At 36.2% G+C, this 20,514-nt stretch overlaps 1 protein-coding gene across 2 annotated transcripts in view; it reads right to left on the bottom strand.

Moving 5' to 3' along the window:
- Window positions 1–20,514, bottom strand: part of SPOCK3 (SPARC (osteonectin), cwcv and kazal like domains proteoglycan 3) — a 390,660-nt gene that overhangs the window by 186,863 nt on the left and 183,283 nt on the right. For both annotated transcript variants that reach the window (XM_084760663.1, XM_084760662.1), the window contains exon 4: window positions 8,027–8,141. In XM_084760663.1, coding sequence (XP_084616789.1) covers window positions 8,027–8,141 — 115 coding nt within the window. The remainder of the gene's footprint in view (window positions 1–8,026; window positions 8,142–20,514) is intronic.

Raw genomic sequence — 20,514 nt, 5'->3', positions numbered from 1 at the left:
AAAACATTTCTCTGTGGTGCTTATATTTTCCTGTGATGAACTGAAGGAGGAAAGGTGCAGAGGAGGCTAAATGTGTTGCCATGGTCACACTAGGAAGGAACATGTGGAAGAGCTGCAACTTCATAAGTGGTTCATGGTTATCTTTTACTGACAAAATGTAACACAATGGTGCTAAGAGATGCACATTAAGAAAGCAAGTCAATACAGTAAATTGTTTTTATATGGGACCTTATTGTTTTCATTCCAAAATGTCAGGATCTAAACTGCCAGATTCATTATTACTGCTCAAATTACATGGTATTCTGAATAAGTTTTTCTTATAGAAACACTCACTTAGGTAGAGGTTATACACCTTTGATTTTAATGTGATATCGTAAAATAGAATGTTTAGAATTGTATGTTCAATTAGAATTGAATAGGCTTCCATGTGCTTGCGGGAGTATACAGGAGACAATGCTCTCTGAACAGCTTTCAGAGTATATTTTTGAAACAAATAGAATCTGAATTAATTACTCTAATGCATAAAAATATCTCTCAAATAATGGCACATCATAATGAAAAAAAAATCCATCACTGGCATCCAGTTTTTATATCCAAACTTGACACTTAAAAGTTAAATATTCTCTGTCCCAGGTTTTATTATAGGAAAAATGGGAGTACGGACTGTAGCTCAACTCATCAATGATTATTATAAGAGTATACTTGATCAGACTGTGTATATTCTTCATGTCTCAGATTTTATATTTGGTAAACTGGTCATGACAACTATAACTCATCTCAAGTCCTATGATATCTATGAGATTTAATGTATTATGCATACTGTTCATGGAAGTGAGCTTGTGTGTTCATACAAATGCTCTTAGTAGACAAAATGAAGATATTATGATGTTTATACATGATTTTTATTTTAAGGCTACAAGTCAATAAAAATTATACCCATGGTCAAAATTCTATGACTAATTCCTAATATAATTTAATCTTAGAAAGAAGTATGATAATTTTATACATTAATCATGAGAGAATGATAGACAGATGAGTAGTTACAAAATTGAAGAAGCATTTAGCCATGTGGACAATCAAAGTTAATTGGTAAGTGTAGAAATCAAATGAATATATAAATAATATATGTGCATATCAAATCTTATGTCTACCCGTCTTTCGATAAATTCATCATCTATCCACACTCATCATCTTTTATTTATTTAACTAATGCTGATACAAACATACAGAAACATGCAAAATTTGTCTTTGTTTTATATAATGAATACAATATAAAGAGTGTTATTCTTTTTTCAATAAGGAAAATCAACTTAAGGAGTCTTTAAAAGAGCTTTTCACATATCAAACATGAGCTAAGTAATGAATGTCAATTCCTTTGGGGGCACCTTCAATTTGTTTAGGTATTAGAAAGATTTCACTTTATTTAAGTACCAAGTGAAATATTTTAAAATAATTATGATTATTTTCAGTTTCTTTCAACAAATATAAGTCTACTATAACTTAGACCTTGTGGCTGAATTTTCCTATCTAAACTATCCCCACAATGTAGCAATGGGAATAAAGGCCACCATCATTCTGAAGAAAACTGGGTCCCATCTTAAATGCAGTCATTATAAAAATATAAACCCCCAAAGTGAATCATTAGCATCAAAGAGTTTTAATGCTTACATTATTTTGATTTCTAGTTTTGATAACCAATATTTTAAAATAAGTTTTGTAATTTTCTGTGTAATGACTGCATAGAAGGCCAAAAACATTTACTCATTGATCTATTTCTTATTTTGGGTTGCAAGTGAAGTAGAAACTAACATGACTAACTCTATCCTACAATGACTGCATCTATCTTCTTCTGATTTGTTATGGTTACCCTTTTTCAATTCAAAATGGGCATTATTGATTGATGCCCAAAGCAGTTATCTAGAGTCAGTGTTAATTATATGCTTATTGCAGAGGCATCTCAGGAGGATGAAACACCAGGGTTTTTTTAATACATGAAAAAAAGGAGCTCTTGACACTCTTGATTGGCAGAGCTCTGACATTAAGATCATAAGATAAAACATAGATAACAAAATGGATTACAAAGTGCAATAAACCATCGGAGATTGCATTAAGTCACCTAGATATTTGTAACGTTGTTATAATTAGTGTTTTTCCTAATTAATATAAAACTATGTACTTTACTTCCTCATAATGCTAATGGAAAAATTTCAAGAAAGCAGTCGAGTGGGGTTTGAGGACAGTTCATCACAGAAGCTCATCACATTACAGTGGAAATAACAACCATATATTAGTAGGCTCCTGGCATATTTGCACATTTTCCGTATTACTCTGAACTGGCAGATGAGGTTAGAGCCAGTATTAAACATAAATGATGAATTAATATGAATTCTTTGAGTTTAGAGGATATTTTTATTTTAGAAGAATTTTTTTCTTTTTATGTCACCAAGAAAGAACAGATTTATTGTTTTAACTAATTACAAACCCAAGCCATGAACTTACAACTTAAATAGAACAGAACAGACCCCCCAGTGTGTATTTTTTAGATGTTCTGTTTTTGTTAAGTCCTGCACATATTCTTTTTTTTTTCAATATAATTTTAAAAATTGTATGTTGCTGGTCCCCCATGCATATCCTGAGCTTGCTTTTAGGGAACATGCATGGAGCACACAGACACAGTTTGCCTAGAATGCCTCTTTCCACTGATGAAACTGCAATACTGAGTGCACTGTAAATAACAGCCACTTCACTCTAGTCAAAGAAAATATGAACCGGTCAGTACCTATGATTTAGGTCTACAATATTGGAGAGGCAAAGGAGCCAAACTCGAAAAACATCCAGAAAGATGATGGAAGCTTCAATGAGATAATTTATTGTTAATTCAAGGAGCATTATAAAAGAAGAAGTTCATGGTCTTAAGGAAAAGGAAAAGAGGTTGTAATGGCCTGTCATGCAAGGGAACTTGGAAAACATCCCTGAGTAGCAAGAATGACCAAGAAAGTGAGGCCACAAAATGGGGAATCCATATCATTTTAGTGCTATGATGACATGACACTAATCAATATAAAAATCTAAGAAATTAATGTCTATTTCTATGATTCCATTCTTCTACACCAATATATTCATGTACCTCCAAAGTATGTGTTATTATTTCTTATATTATTGAGGGTCACTGATCAGACTGTATGACAATGTTCTGCTTTTTCCATGGCCATTTAAGCACACACTTTGTGCTGCTGTCTCAAAGCAAACAATGCATATAAGATATTACTCTTAATAGAACTTATTTATTTATTGGATATGGATTGTATTCAGTGCATCCTTTTACATAATTACTTTCAGTAACAAAAGAGGAATAAATACAGTTTACAGAAAACATTGAAAACTGCTGACTTAGAGCCCAGAGATCTTTCTCACTCCACTCGTCACTAAAGGAATTGCTGCTGTTAAATCTATGCTCAAGGTGGCTTGCACCACCTTGCACCAAGGATTATTTAGCTTGTGTTGGTTTTCATCGTTCTTACCATGACAACTGGCTAGTGCATTTATTTTGTCCATACTCTTCTAAGATTATTTTAAGTTTTTTGATTGATGGAGTAAGTGGGTGTGGCCAAGGCATATGCATTCCATGAGACATTAATGGAACTCATAGGACAATTTGCAACATTCAGTATTTTCTTTCCATAATGTTGGTTATGAGAATCCAGCCCAGGTCACTGGGCTTATCGGTAAGTACCCTTTACTAGATGAGTCATCACCTTGCAGCTGTAGTTAGGTCATTACAGTAGGTAGTGTGGTTATGGATAAGCTTAGATTTTTGATCTCAGAAAAAAACAGACTGGGGTTTTATTGAGGACCTTGAAGTCATGAAGAAAGAGCAAATGAGCCCTTTTAAACTTTGAATTATTTGCCTGGAAATTTACTATGTTTTTATAATGTGTAAAATTCATTTTTATTAATTGTTTACATTAATGCCTGGGCTGTTGGTGTTCTGTTCAGGAAGTTGTCTCCTGTGCCAATATGTTCCAGGCTCTTTCCCATTTTTTCTTCTAAGTTTTTAGTGTCTCTGGTTTTATGTTGAGGTCTTTAATCCACTTGGATTTGAGTTTTGTACAAGGTGACAAATATGGGTCCAGTTGCATTTTTTTTACACATAGACATCCAGTTAGACCAGCACCATTTGTTGAAGATGCTATCCCTTTTCCATCGAATGGATTTGGCTTCTTTGTCAAAAATCAATAGCAGCCTTATTCATAATAGCCAGAACATGGAAACAGCCTAAATGTCCCTCAATAGAAGAATGGATAAAGAAACTGTGGTACATATACACTATGGAATACTATTCAGCTATTAAAAACAAGGAATTCCCGAAATTTATGGATAAATGGATTGAGCTAGAAATGATCATAATGAGTGAGTTAACCCAGAAGCAGAGAGACTCAAATGGTATATACTCACTTATATCTGCATATTAGCCCAACGGGCATGTCCCACGAAAGCCTTCACTTACCAGGAAACTGCGACAGAGGAGAGGACATTCTAGTGGGACTCTAGATGAGAGAATCATGGGAGAAAGGCAAAGTAGAAGGACCCAGGGGGTCCTAGAAGCCTACAAGTAGAACATTATGATAGGCAGATTTGGGCACAGGGGTCCCGCTCAAATTAAGGCACCAGCCAAGGACAATACAGGCTGTAAACCTTAAGCCCCTACCCAGATCTAGCCAATGGACAGAACACTCTCCACAGTAGAGTGGAGAGTGGGATATTACTTTCTCACATACTCTGGTGCCTCACCTTTGACCATGTCCCCTGGAGGGGGAGACCTGGTGGCACTCAGAGGAAGGACAGCAGGTTACCAAGAAGAGACTTGATAACCTATGATCATATAGAGGGGGAGGTAATCCCCCTCAGGAACAGTCATAGGGGAGGGGAATAAGGGGAAATTGGGAGGGAGGGAAGAATGGGAGGATACAAGGGATGGGATAACCATTGAGATGTAACAAGAATAAATTAATAAAGGAGGAAAAAAACCAAAAAAATTCATTTTTAATTTTATTTTAATTTGTTAACCTATTGGGACTCTAGATGAGACAAGCATGGGAGAATGGCAAAGTAGAAGGATCCAGGGGGTCCTAGAAACCTACAAGTAGAATATTATGATAGGCAGATTTGGGCACAGGGGTCCCGCTCAAAGTAAGGCACCAGCCAAGGACAATAAAGGCTGTAAACTTTAAACCCCTACCCAGATCTAGCCAATGGTCAGAACATTCTCCACAGTTGAGTGGTGAGTGGGGTCTGAATTTCACACGAACTCTGGTGCCTCATATTTGACCATGTCCCCTGGAGGGGGAGACCTGGGGGCACTCAGAGGAAGGACAGCAGGTTACCAAGAAGAGACTTGATACCCTATGAGCATATACAGGGGGAGGTAATCCCCCTCAGGCACAGTCATAGGGGAGGGGAATAAGGGGAAAATGGGAGGGAGGGAAGAATGAGAGGATACAAGGGATGGGATAATCATTGAGATGTAACAAGAACAAATTAATAAAATAATATATATCTTGGAAAAAACAATTAGTAAATAAAACACTTATTATTCTTATTAGTAGATTAGTATCATGCTATTTTGTGAGCCTGATTGTCTAGATGTATGCCACAAAAATTCAGGGCCTGCACAGGCCAGAAACGGGTCTCAAAGCCCCTGGAAATGGAATTACAGGTGTTAGCTACCCCTGAGAACAAAAGGTGGGTGCACTGAAAGAGCAGAAAATAATATTAACTACTGAGAAGCCTCTTTATCTCCAGTTTCGGGGGTATAAATAAATGGCTTGATCAAATCTCTGCAACATAGGTGCTGAATCTCATTTGAAAGCATTTTGACAGCATTTACTTAATGATCACTCAAATCAAACTCGTTACTCTCCTGTCCATTTCTCATGTCCGACACTAGTATTTTAAATTGTGAATAGAAGACAATAGTCATAATTGATAGGTAATATATGACTGGTAACTCTGCTCTGTCATTTTGGGAATTTTTCCTAGAGCACTGACATTATACACAGGTGCTTAAATTTTGAAAAAGTATTTCTTTAATTTCTGCAGCTTCTCCACTTACATGACATCTATCTCTACCTCTATCTACATCTATTTCTATCTACATCTTTATCTATCTATATCAAGACATATCTTGAAGTTTTCAGATACCTTTTGTTTTTATCTGCCTTCGTCTAAGTTTCTGGCCATAAAATGTTGGTATCATACAACAAAAATTTCTAATCCATGCAATATGTAAGACATTATATAATTATATTAAAGATGACTATTACTTAAACATAAAATCTTGCTTTTTATGTATATATAACCTTTTTAAAAAAATTCTTAGTATTCTTTTTTTCCATCTCATGGTATGTCCTTTTTAGTTTTTGTTGTTTTTCATGCTGCCTAGTTACATATCCTACTAGTGAGTTTGGGCTGTAAACTTTCTTATGTTTTATCAGGGTGGCGTCTTAGTAAGTTGTCAAGGCTGGGTCTGAACTACACTTTCTTCCGTAGTCAGGTATACAATTCATGATCCTTTGACTCTACACTCAAGCAGCTCGAGTGAAAAGTCTGCGCCTTTTAAGATATTTAGATTCTAATCTTACTAGAGCAAAATACTTCACTTATCATCTGATGATAGGCAAGTAGGAAGGTTCCTTTGTTAATCTGGTTTAAAGAGGACACATACACGAATCTTTTACAAAAGAAGAGCACAAAGGGGATTCCCCGAATGTAATAAAGGTAAAGTGGCCCTTTTTTCTTTTGCCTAATTCTCCTCAGATAAGGGTGACTTCCAGTCCTTAGGTCTTGGAACCATGCTTCATAGACTATCTACAAGTGGATGACTCCTCTCAAAGTGCAGTCAACTCTACAGGAATAAAGGAAGATGTGATCAAACGGTGTTTAGGTCAAAGAATGTTTGCCTGCTTGAGGGTATTGCTGCAAGGACACTAGCCTCAAAATCTTCATATTATGATTTTGAGCTTTTTTCATAAACATTCATAAACTAATTTTCCTTTTCAACTCAACTTTGTGATCATCTGAGATGTATTTCTAGCTATAAGCAAGAATAAGTAGTGGAAGTTAGGCACCAAAATGACAGTGCTGATGAAAATGACTTAATGACAGTCTAGGACAAACCCAGTTGGGACTCTTTTTTTTTTTTTTTTTTTTTTTTTTTTTTGAAATAGGGTTTCTATATGTAGCCTTGACTATCCTAGACTCGCTTTGTAGACCAGGCTGACCTCAAACTCACAGTGATCCACTTGCCTCTGCCTCATGAGTGCTTAAAGGTATGCACCACCACCCCTGGCCCAGATGGACTCTTACTCTTAAGTAGAGGATTGCTATTGGATGAACAGAAACCTATGCTCCACATTCCACAGGAATCTCTTGAGACAGCTTTCTGTTTTTTCTGAGAAGCCATTACTTATCTTATGCACCCTCAATGGTCAACTACCTTAAGCAAAAGGCTCCTGGTTCCAGTTAACCCAAACAGCCTACAATAGTTTAAGGACTTTATTGTAACTCCTGGGCTGTTCTGACTCCCATGTACTCTCCCACTGCTACCTTACAAATAAAATTGGCAAGGCTTTTCCCACCCAGGTACTAGTCTGTATGCAGTGGGCCTGGCAATTTGTCTTTCTGACCCTCAACCCAATAAAATATCTTCTGACTCACAGAGTGATCTAATATAGAGGTTTCACAGCAACTAGCTTACAGTAGTATGCAAATTGCAATATTTTTAAAATTTAAAGTCATAACGATTCACATAAAATACTTCATCTTAATCTTTACAAAGACATAAACTATGTAATCCCTAGGAATTCTTACTGACAACGATGTTTATTTTTATCATGACCATACTACACAAAGTTCTGGAGCCATTTAGACAAATAGCTTTATGAACTGTTAACACATATTGATAATTACATACACCGTGTCAAGTAATACTCCCCTATTAGTAGAATTTAATTTCAGAGTTGTTTACCTGTGTGTGAGCCTCCGGTGACTGATGCAGAGTGCAGTCTGAGCATCCTGAGTAATGCAGACTTTGTGACGACTGCATTTTGTCTTCAGGCATGGGTCCTTAGCTGGATCTAAAGCTACAGAGAATGGGAAACAAAGAGATAACTTCAGTGATTCTGTTTACGAGGGCACTAAATCTTATCATACATAATTAGGAATACAATTTCTGTATAATTTTGTATGTTTCTTCAATTCTGACTTTTATGCACGCATATAATTTATTTTTAGCATCTTCACACCGGAACTCTTGTGCTACCCCTATTATGCGAGATCGTGGAATTTTATTGTATTTAGCTATGAGCCTTCCTGATAGTTTTATTCTGCAAAGAGTTATACTTGCTTTTAGTCAAGTAACTCATACAGGACCACGGCTGAGTTCTGTTTCACCTAATCTACTCAGATGCTAACGATTATAAGGTCCTATATTTTAAAAGTATATAAGAATGCCAATGCAAAGTCACAACTACCACCTGGAAGGGAACAAAAGATACTTTATTATGGAGTTATTCTGAGTAACAATGGCTTGAGCACATAGAAAAACATAATCCCAACTACCATGTTATAACATGGAAGCAGTTTTATAAAGTTTTATAGTTTTATGGAACAAGTAAAATCATAAAAAGCAAGTTTAAAAACACATCATTTACATGAGAGAGGTAGTTAAAACGGGAAGTAGGTTTCTATAGGTCTAAGGCCCTACCTATAACCACCTTAGACTTTTGAGTTAGTGAAAGCTAGCGGTTAGCAAAAGCTAATAGATTACAAACACATGGCTGCCCGGCCAGGGGGAAGTGATCAAGGAGTGAGCACATCAGAGGCAGCCCCTGCTACCCATATGACTGGGTTCACATAAAGACTTTTGGCTATGTTGTTTTCCTTGTGGAGTCATGTTGCCTTCATGTCCTTCTATCCCCCATGCCCTTAAGTCACCCTGCACACTGCCCCAAAATTTGCCTGTGAGTTTCATCATTTACTTCATGCCCATAGAGGAAAAGGATGCAGGCAGTCCTGAAGAGACTTGATAAGCTGGGCTCAAATGGTAGTGGAAGAGAGCTCCCTATCTCTGAGTACCAGGTGAAGCCAGCGGATGGGGGTGGGATCAAGGAGACAAGGGAGGGTTCTAAAATTGACATGTAAAGTATATAAATTAAAATTAAAATTAATTTTTAAAAAAGAAAAATATTATATAAGGTTTTATATATAAACGTATGTATGTAGGAGGCTAAGCAAGCCTTTAGACATGAAACATTTCAACCTCCCCACATCACTGTCTGTAAATTTAAATTCTTTATAGACAGGCATACTTTACAGGAATTTCTATCCACAAATGAAACACAAATCAGAAGATTCAAACTGATTTCAAGTAAAGACAGAAGTGAGATGTGGTGTCATACTACCATATTTTATGTTGATGGAAAGTACCAGTTGCTAACTTTACTTTATATAGTTGCTGGTTGCTATAGTAAAAAGATAAAGCCAAATAAATCTGTCAGTCACACCAGGAACTCATTGGATACTAACTAAAGGCTGGATCTTCATTACTCTGTGGGCTGAGTGCATCATAGAGGAACTTACATGCAGTGTTTAAAGGTAGAGATTCTTTAACATTGCTTTGGAACCAAACTTTATGTTGTCTTTAAGTGAATTCCAACAGAAATACATGAAGTGCTAATTATTAAAACAAGAATTTATTAAGCACCTTAATTATACATAAAGATAGGGACATACACACAAATATTACACAATTAAATTTTATAATCCATAGTGTGTTGTGTATTGAAAATGAGTTTTACCACAGCTATTTTAAACTACTGAATATCTTCTCTTTATTGCCTTCTAGTTAGTATAATACTAGTTCTTGACCTTAGCATTTCATATGTTCTGAACAAACAAGGTTGTGGTCTTTTGAAACTGAAATATTTCATGATGTGCAATATCTTAGAGGTTTCAAATTATAGAGCATCAATTCCTACTCCATTCTATCAGTAAACAACATTCTGTTTCATGGATATGCCACATGGATATGTCTGTCTGCTCACTATAGTACCTTCTGGATTACAGTATTTTCCAGTTGTGGTTATTCTGTTCAAGGTAAACTTAGCATTTAAAAAATTCCCATGGCATTTATAACTTTATATACATTTAAGTGAACTGAAACAGCTAGTATGGAATTAATGCTAAAGTCCTTTATCACCTTGACTATGTCCCTGGGTGTGATCCTTAGCACAATAAATATCGAAAGGAAGAAACAGGGAAAAGAGAGAAAGAGAGAATGCACATTTAAATTTTGTACTGAAGATATTAGTTATAAGAAAATAGCCTTCTGCAATGGCTCATGAGAAATGTTTATATTCAAGTATATGCATATAAAACATATACCTGTTATTAAGGTAGAATATATAATGTCAAAAATGAGGAAAAGGGTAAAAGGAATAAACAATATTCAAAATAACAAAAATTATGTGAGGGTCATTTTGAATTATGAAAAGCTTTTAGAATTCACTCTGTTGACAACCTAAAAACCATAAGGCACTTCACTTGTAAATATAGAACTATAAAATTGTATTATGGAAGTTACAACAATAATGGAAGCAAACCCCTGGTTGACACTCATAGAGTAGAATCAATCGGTTCGATAGGGGGCTGGCCTCTTTGACACTCATAGAGCAGAATCAACAACTTCTTTAGTAGGCTGGCCTCTTTCACAATTTACCTCCAGGAGTGCTACTAGTCTCCAGCTTCTACAACATAATGCCTGCTTTCTAAGATGCATCAGATTTGACAGCTTCCTCTCATGCATCCTGTAAAATTCCTTGTAGGAGGACTTTGTCTAATTCATTTCCTCACTGGAATCTTGAAGATCATTTAAATGGCTATCATTTAATTTGACTACTTAAAAATTCTTACTATTATCATTCTGGTTCAGAAAGCATGATTTGTATTTAAACAGATTAAATTTAACTTTGTTTTTTTCAATTTAACTTTTAAAGTTCATAGCATGTGTGATGTAGGTTTCTCAATGATCTTTTACCACAGTAGTTGGTTTTCAAGCAAGACTCTTCCACCTATTCTCAAATTTGGTAATTTGTTACAACCACGCTTAATCCAGCTGTTAAAAGTAAAGCCATGTGCATGAGGAAAGGTGGAAGACAACAAAAATAAACTTTCAGTACATATTTCAGTCATAAAATATTTAGTTGATAAAAAAGAAAACTACCAAACCTAGAGAATAGGAATCTCAGCACTGATACTAGGTTGAAAACTAAACACGGTCTGGTTTTGATTTTGAGCTTTGGTTAGAATCCAGATCCATACACATTGCAAACCTGCATTCTATTACCAAGATACACTTGATGCCAGTTACAATAATTTATAGCTGAGCACTGAATTTCAAGTATTCAATTCCCAAATTATATACATTTAGTATAATTGGTCTTAAGAAAACTAAATAATGTCACCATTATGACATAAAAGCTGGAGAATTAAACCATAAGAAGTAGAGAGGAGGAAGGTAGGAAAGAGAACACAGAGAAAGACAGCAAATCCCCAAGGCCATTTTAAGGGTGTTATACACTTACTAAAGTAGAGGCTTCTAATAAAATATGTGTATAAGAAAAAAACCTAAATGGAACCACCAATTAACAGTGGAGAGAAATGTCCATCTAGACATTTCTCACTACCAAGAGGAACTTACAATGCCAGATATGGGTTACATCTAATTGAATTATTGGCCAAAGAAGCCCTACAGAACCCTCCCTACACACACACACACACACACACACACACACACACACACAAATCAAACAAAACAAAAAACAGGGTATGCTGTGGCTATTGGTTCCTCTCCACAAACTGATGATAAGACCATATTGCCAAAGACAACACATCCCATCGGACACAGAGAAAAAACTCTGGTCCTTAACTAGAGCCTTGACTTCTACTTTAGTGTTGATGGTACTGAAGGCACACTGCATGTTACCAAAGGAGAAAACTAAACAGCAACCCAGCTACAAAATCTTTAATTTGCAATTTTTATCTCTCTGCATGCTTTGCTGGTGCAATAGTGGAAAACAAGTTGTATGAGTAAACAACTATTAACTGATTGGACTTAAGGACCAATCCATGAGATGTACTACATGCCTGACACTGATCAGGTACCTGAAAATCTGGGACTAGATAAGACTATTGACCTAAGGGAAAACCAAACATGTTTGCTCTGTTAAAGGATCAGAGCAATATATTGTCTTCTAATGACATTCTACTATACCTATAGATCAGTGTCTTGCTCAGCCAACATCAGAGAAACTTTCTCCTGCAGGACATGAGAACTAATAGAGGGACTCAGGACCGGACAATGGGCAGCGTGAAAGACTGAAATATGTTGAAGAGGAGACAGAAAAATAGCAAGAGGCAGTAAGAATGAAACGCATCAAGAAAATAGTGCCTCACAGGCACAACAGGACTGATGCACATATGAGCTAACAGAGACTGTCATAACATGCACAGGGCCTGTAAAGATCCAAGCCACATGGGGTTTCATTAGTAAGAGAGGAAGTGGACATGAGCCCCATCTTTAACCCATCAGCTATCTCCAATATACAGCCTCTTGAAAGAGCAAACTATTTTTCTTCAAAGGAGTCTCATTGGTATTCTAAACACACTTTCGGTCTGGTCCTCTGCCAGGAATAGATTGCCAACATACAACAAATTCAGTAGTATATTTTGAGATATTTTTGTCTCATAATATTATGCTTGGGCTTTTTTTTTTTAAAAAAAAACCTTAATTGTCTTTTGTTTATCTATTTTTCTATTTGTTTATTCATAGATTGTGTGTATATGTGTATGTATGTGTTCATAAGTATGAATGAGCTTGTGTACGTGATTCTTGTGTTTATACTTGTCTTCTTGTTTGAGTGTTTGTATTGTTTCATTCTAGATTCTGTTTGTTTTTTAAAGAGAGTTGGGGCATGAAGCTGGATACGCGGGAGGATCAGGGAGGAGATAAAGAAAGGGAATGTGTGTGTGTGTGTGTGTGTGTGTCAGTGTATGTGTGTGTCAGTGTGTGTGTGTGTCAGTATGTGTGAGTGTATGTGAGTGTGTGTGTGGTTCTTTCAACCCTAACTCCTGTTATAATGACTCTTAAGACTCAATTATTATTTACAAATACCTAGGTTATACAGTCGGGCTCTTCTCTGACTAGTTCATAACTTAAAATAACCCGTTATACTAATCTATATTCTGCCATGTGGCCAGTTACCTGAGCTCAGGCACCATTTATCTATCCTCTTCACATCCTGGTGTCAGAATATCTCCCAAAATCCTTTGGGTCAACCAGATGGTGACAGTATCATTTTTCTGATACACTCTTGGTTCTTGGTATAGGAAACTACATTTTCTTCTTTTTAATGTTATCACTACATGTCTATGCCCTAAGAGTGCTTCGATTTATTTTTACCATTTAATTCTACACAGATCCTTTCCATACAGAATACACTTAAGGGTTATTTTTTATGCATGTCACTTGAATTTTCAAGTATGTTTTGCAACAGCAGATCCTTCTTACAAACAATGTTTGTCCTTCCGTCTTTGCCAGGAAGCATACATTTTCCACTTCTCAGAGAATAAAGATTCAATAAAGATCAAGGAAACCATAGCGCCCTAATTTTTGCTCCCATTCATGCATGACAAAAAGCGAACACTCAATGTTATTCAAACAATTGTTCAGCCCTTAATATAATCCCTGTAAAAGCTATAAACAACAGCTTGCCTCAGGGTTAGTTACCACAAAAGAAAATGCACAAAGATCTTCACTGCCTTTGTGAAATGTCTTTTCTTTCATGCTGTAAGATGATTGTATTTATTTGATTAGATTTTTATAATGCTAAAATAAAATCTAATGCTTAAAAATTCTTCTCTCATATGTTACATCCCAACTACAATTTCCCCTCCGTCTTCTCTCCCAACAATTTTCCCTCTACCTCTCTCCTTGCTTGGATTCACCCCATGTTCTGCCTCTCCTGAAAAAAGAGCAGGCTTCCTAGGCACATCAACCAAACTGAGCAAAGCAAGGTACAATGAGACCAGTTACATATCATCACATCAAGATTAGATACAGCAACACATAAGGAAGAAAAAGGTTGCCACAAGTAGGAAAAAGAGTCAGGAACAGCTCCCATTCCCTATGTTAGGAGTTCCACAAAAACACATGTTATTCAGCTAAAACATATATGCAGAGAACCTAGGTCGCACTCCCACTGAAAATTAACTTGAAGAAACATATTTACATAAAACATACCTAGCTCATTGGTGTCTATTTTTTTCTCTACAGCTTTCCCACTCAGTAAGTGAGACAAAGCAGTTATTAGTTATGCTTATTGGCATTAGACAATATCTAATGGATATTATGCATGAGACGTTGAAAATATAAAATTGATAACTGCTTTATAATTTATGTTTATGAAGCTCTTTTGAGGGGCTAAGCTGATAGATTACTAAAATTGATCAGAGCATTCAATGCACAAGTATGCAGACTTGAGTTTAAACCAACTACACCCACAGAAAAGCCAGGTATAGTTTTGATTGCTAGTTACTCAGCACTGGAAGGCAGAGACACTCAGATCTGACATGGTCAACCTCACTGGCTAGTCAGTCCAGCCAACATTGAAAGAAATATTCAGGTTCGATGGGAGACCAAATATTAAGGGAATAAGACAGAGAGAATTGAAGATACTCAATTACCTGCTCTGGCTTCTTCAAGCTGGTACACAGGTGCACATATCTTCACATGTGTACATGAATTGTATGTAGAGATAGATAGATAGATAGATAGATAGATAGATAGATAGATAGATAGACAGACAGACAGAGCCAAATCCAGAGTATTTCTACACATAAGTACATTAAAAAGGTGGACTCACTTAAAAATCAATGAAATCAATGTTTTATAAGCAGGTTGAAAGGGAAAAAGAAAAGGGATGCTCCAATTGTTACTGAATTTGGATTAATGTAAATATCTTAAGCTGTGGAATTGGAGACACATTCAATAAAGATAAATTTTCACAATGGAGCTATATTTACTTTTGAATTCTAGCAGTAACAAAAGGAATTAGAAGTTCAGCAACATGGCTATTTCTTACCTAAGAAATACTGTTAAAATTATCCATTTTAAAGGATTAAAAGCAAACAGTTTTAAATGTCCAATATTTAAATATATAATAGATCATAAATAACTTCAAGATTACTATTTTAAGAAGGTTCCTTATCTGTAAGTTATGGGATAGTACACATATGTTTGGTTTTTCAAACTGGGGTTTGCTTGATAGCCTTCACTGTCCTGGACTTGTTTTGTACAGGCTGGCCTCAAGCCCAAAGAAATCTGCCTACCTCTGCCTCCCAAAACATTGAGATTATAAGAGTGTGCCACCATGCCTAGATGGGATATTTAATCTTATTTAAATATGTACACTATATTAACTTTTAACACTAGAAGGTTAAATAGTATTAGGATATTTATATTTCTTATTACCATCAGTTAGAAGAATTGTAATAAATATATTATTGCAGAAACTACTATCAATATAACATCAAAGTATACATTATAGTATAGACTTTGAATATTGTTATTATTTATTTTGTGAGTATATAATGTTTAAAATTATACATTACAGTACAATTAGAATACAAATTTAGCTTCTTTTGTTTGTTTTTACTTTTATTCATTCTTTGATAAGTTCCTAAAATCTATTTTGACCTTATTCACTACCCTTTCCACAATTATCCCCAGACCAACCAATTGGGTCCTTGCTTGCAATGTCCTTGGTTAGTGAATCAATTTGTGCAGGCCCCCTTGGGTCCAGGTCCACTAGCCTTGATAGTCTCCTTGTGGAGCTCCTGACAACCCCTGCCTCTCCCTCCCCATCTTTCCATCCCCCAGCTCTTCCATACAACTAGTAACTCTTAGACCGGAGTCTGGCTAATATGATGTGGTTAACTTCTTACTAGCTATGTCAGTAAAAAGAAAAATAGAAATGATTATGTGTTATTTATCCATTAATGTGTAATCTGTGGAAAACTTAAGCTTGGCACACAGAAAGTAGAGAAGTGGGACGTAAGGCAAACTTGTCCTATTGTCCTTCTGTGTACTCCCTGAACTCGGGGTTACTGTACACCTAAACAATTAATCACTGAAAGAAGAGGAATTTTAGCCTTTATCGTCTATAAAAAAATAAAACTAAAAACCCATATAAAACCATAATTCATCAATAGACCTCAAATGACACTGAAAACCAAAGGAAAAATGGAAACCACATGCAAAATGTATGTGTTCCTTTTGGTAAAATTCTAATCTATGAAGTCAAAGGAAGTAGAGATTTCCAAGGAATCTCTTAAAAACATGACAGATGCTCTAAGAACGAGCAGGACAAGTGAGCATAAAAAAGGAGAACTACTGCTTGATATTTAATTAGGTTTTTGACAACCAATTTTGTGGTATGAAATGTGACTAAATGTAGTTACAAGTCTTCAGAGTGACTTTCCTAGTCTCAAACTCTAGTGTGTCTCCAGTTATATAAAAACCACTCACTTTGACTTCTCCTTTACAAAAACTAAACATAGAAATCTTCTGTGGAGAGCAGATGGAATCCTGAGGTAATGTGTGTGCTTGGCATGAGCACAGTCATGTGAAGGACCCTGAGGTAGTAGATGCAAACATGTTTTTGTTTTGATCCAAAGTATGGGATGAGGAACAGCCTTGTGAGAGAACAAGTGATGTTTATCCACTTAGAAATCGAACCACTTCACTGGGGAGGGGCTTGATTGTTGTTAGTTGAAACACATCCTAGTACAGACTCTGAAAGATATATATCCCCAAAACAAGAGGCTGGGTCTTTTTGGGTTTTGGTACTGTTGGGCTGTTCAAAGCTCCACTTCGAGATGCTGCTAGAAAGAATGGCTCCAGTGAAGGCTTCGGGTCTCCAGGCTTCAGCTACTGCTCCAGGTTCCCGCAGCAACTTTGGTGGAATCGCTGGTCTGTTGAAATCCTGCCGACTACTCCAGGGGAATCTCTCTCAGGAACTGAATTCGACAAGGTCGGCTTCTCCTGTTCCCATAAACCTCCTTCTCTCCTATCTAGGATAGGTGGGTTGGAAGGGAGATAGAAGCATTTAAAGGACCCCAAATAAAGTAGGTTTGGAAAAAATGAAGCCTGTACACCGACGCTTCAGATACACAGGCATGGCGAGACTTTCTCCGGGTGAGGTCCAGGGAACAGGAAAGCCTTCTCCTGGTCTCAGTATGGATGGGCTATGTGTGCTGAATGAGTCAACCACAGCTTCCTCCTGCTGGATTATATGTCTGCAGCCTGAGACTGCACCCCTGAGGAGACTCCCTACAGAACTTAACAAATTTATTTCCTCTTTCAGCTGTAGAGAGTAAATGTGCAGAGCTTGTGGGCTGCTGGTCTATCAGGACGCATGGTGCCATCAAGTCCAGCTTTCTCTTTGTCAGTCTCTCATTTCATTAACCCCTGAGGGCCCAGTCATGTTAATCCCAAATCCTTGGAGACCATGCCAATTAACATTATTAGCCAATTCTAAGGGAATTCTGCATTATTTAGAGAGATGTATAGATCAAAATATTATCGTTTCAATAGTCTTATAATATTAAAGATATACAATTGACTAGTGCATTGGCATATCTCTTACTGAAAGCTCCATATGCTATTATAAGACAGAATATTATTCTATTGTTATAAGACTAGATGACCAGTGAAAATATCGGTATACTGCTGTATTTAATTTTCCATTATTCTTTATTGATATATATCATATAATCTTTCAAAATTTGTAATGAGATAAATACTAATAGAATTTCTTTTATAAAAGAGATTCTTATGAGCTAAACTCATGAGTGAAAATATATAATTTCCACCAGTCTGCATACTACTCAATTATTCAATACAGAAAATGACACATTTTCATCCTGAGCATTTTGATTTATTTCCATAGTTAAAACTGAATGTGCCATTGGTGTGTTAGCACTAAAATACTGCTTCAAAGAGAAGCATTATGAAAAATTCCACCCAATACAATCATAGAAGTGGCCGATTTGAATTAATTTTACTTCTAGTTTTAGAGCTTAGTATTTCTACCCATACATCAAAGAAAGCTAGCAGTTTATTCTACAGTGTAAAATCACAGGTTATACTATTTAGTGGTTTAATTAACCTGAGAGACAGGACATTAAAAACAGAAATTTATCCCATGCTGAAAAGATGTTTATTTCACAATTCATGAATATATGATAAGTGCATAGAACATTTGCACCCATATAGGAAGTGCTATATTTGTCTAGTAACATCTATAACATCAATGGTAGCTATTATGCTCCCAATCCATCTATTATATAATGCCATGCAACTGTTCCAGCTACTATAGGACCTCTGGCCAAGCTTGATTAATCTTCTTCCTTCCTCAGAGTTTACTTCCATGAAAGAAAATCCTTTGGCTCTAAACTCACCCTTTCCCAAATAAAATCTGCTTATTGATGATTTTTTATTTGGTTCGTGCTTTTGGCCTATTTACAACAAAACTCAACAAATTTCATAGGAAAACTTTCTAAAGAGCTCAAAAGCTAATCATCAAAGGATGAAAATTAGTTGTGTAATCAGAGTTGATCAAATACTGCTAATATTAGATACATTAAAAATACACACACACACACACACACCATGGACAAACAGGAAAATAAAAACAGGACTAGTAGTATATGAGAGAAGTGATAAAAAGGATATTTATCTTGATGCAAGTGTGTTTATTATAATCTATCTTCACACAATATAAAGTTATATATTCAAAATAATTACATTTTCGTTTAAAAAAACTATATCTCAGTGAGAAGGCAGGTTTCTTTACTTTGTGGTAGAGTTTTTTAAAAAACATATTTATGATGTGGGAATATTAATCACTTTCCCTCATGGATTATCTCACAGAAGCAGAGAACTCAGTGGAAAACACGGGACAACTGCACAATAAGGTCTCTTGAGCACAGGCTGGTGCGTAATCTTGCCCCACATGGTCCCCAGTCTGCTCATCCTCTAAGTCCACAGCCAGCAAAGCTGGTCTTTCTGATCCGCTGCCAAGCTCATAATTTACTTCCGCCCACCGCCCTACTATGCCACTGTTATAACCGTTCTGTCTCCAATCCTGCCTGCTACAGCTTTCCCAATGTGGAGCATCTGGGCTTATCTGTGTAAGTTACATAGCCTCTACCCTTCTTCCTCATCTGTTCCTCCTTAAGTCCCACCCTACATGCTATAAATAATCATGGCCCTGGATTCTTTTATGCCACCCTTTCCCACACTCTAGATTTCGCCCCCCTCAGCATTAGCTCCAGTCCCTGATTCTCCCCTAAGCCAGTCATCCTGCCAAGATGCCTTAGGATTCCACCCTGGTAAGGTAGCAACACATTTCAACAGATAAACTTGTTAGATCCAAATGCCCAGCTTCCATTACAGAAATACAAACAACAGCACAATCCAAGACATTACCAGTCCCCCACAAATTTCCAGCTTCACAGTAACATTTGCTAGGAAAAATAACTTATATGTAATCCCAGACACACAACTCAATAGAACAATTGTAAAACTGCTTGACAATTTCAGGACATTCACCTAGAATCCGAGTAAACACAAAACAGACACAGGGAGAACAGGAGTAAACTAAGTGAAGCACTAGAAAAAAAAATCTAAATACAATAATTAGAACAACTCAGGGTGAGATAAGATAATTCAATGAAGAGAAAGACATACTAAAGAAAACCTAACTTCAATGAATCAGGAAATGAAGGAGTCAGTGAGACGCATAAATGTCAATAGAAAACGCCACAAGGAGAATGGGCCCCATAGGAGGCATAATGCTGTGTATGTAAAATAAAATAAAATAAAGGAACTAGAACACACAATCACAGAAAATTAAACGTTATTAAAAATAGTGATAATGATAATGAAACAAACAAACAAACAAACAAACAAAAGCTGATCCATGCTCCAGGAAGTGGTAGCTCATGCCCTTATCTCCAGCACTTGGGAGGCAGAGGCAGTTGGATCTCTGTGAGTTTGAAGTCAATCTGGTTTAGAAAGTAAGTTCATTGACAACCAGGGTTGTTACACAAAGAAATCCTGTTTCTCAAAAATGAATAAATAAATAAATAAATAAATAACATCAAAACAAAACATACAAAAGCCGTATAATGACAACAGCAATCAAGATAGGAAGAATCTTACAGAGCACCACATTGTACAAAGAGTCATAGGCAATAAATGGTAGATGAAAGAGGGAGGATCAATTTGTCTAAAGATAATTCTCTTGAAAGATTATGCTATTTCTTTTGGTCAGTTTTAAATGCATACAGATGAAGGGTGTGTGTGTGTGTGTGTGTGTGTGTGTGTGTGTG

Source organism: Acomys minous (assembly GCF_964271855.1).
Source record: "Acomys minous genome assembly, chromosome: 15".
Lineage (NCBI taxonomy): Eukaryota > Metazoa > Chordata > Mammalia > Rodentia > Muridae > Acomys > Acomys minous.
This window is presented reverse-complemented; position numbering and strand designations above follow the sequence as displayed.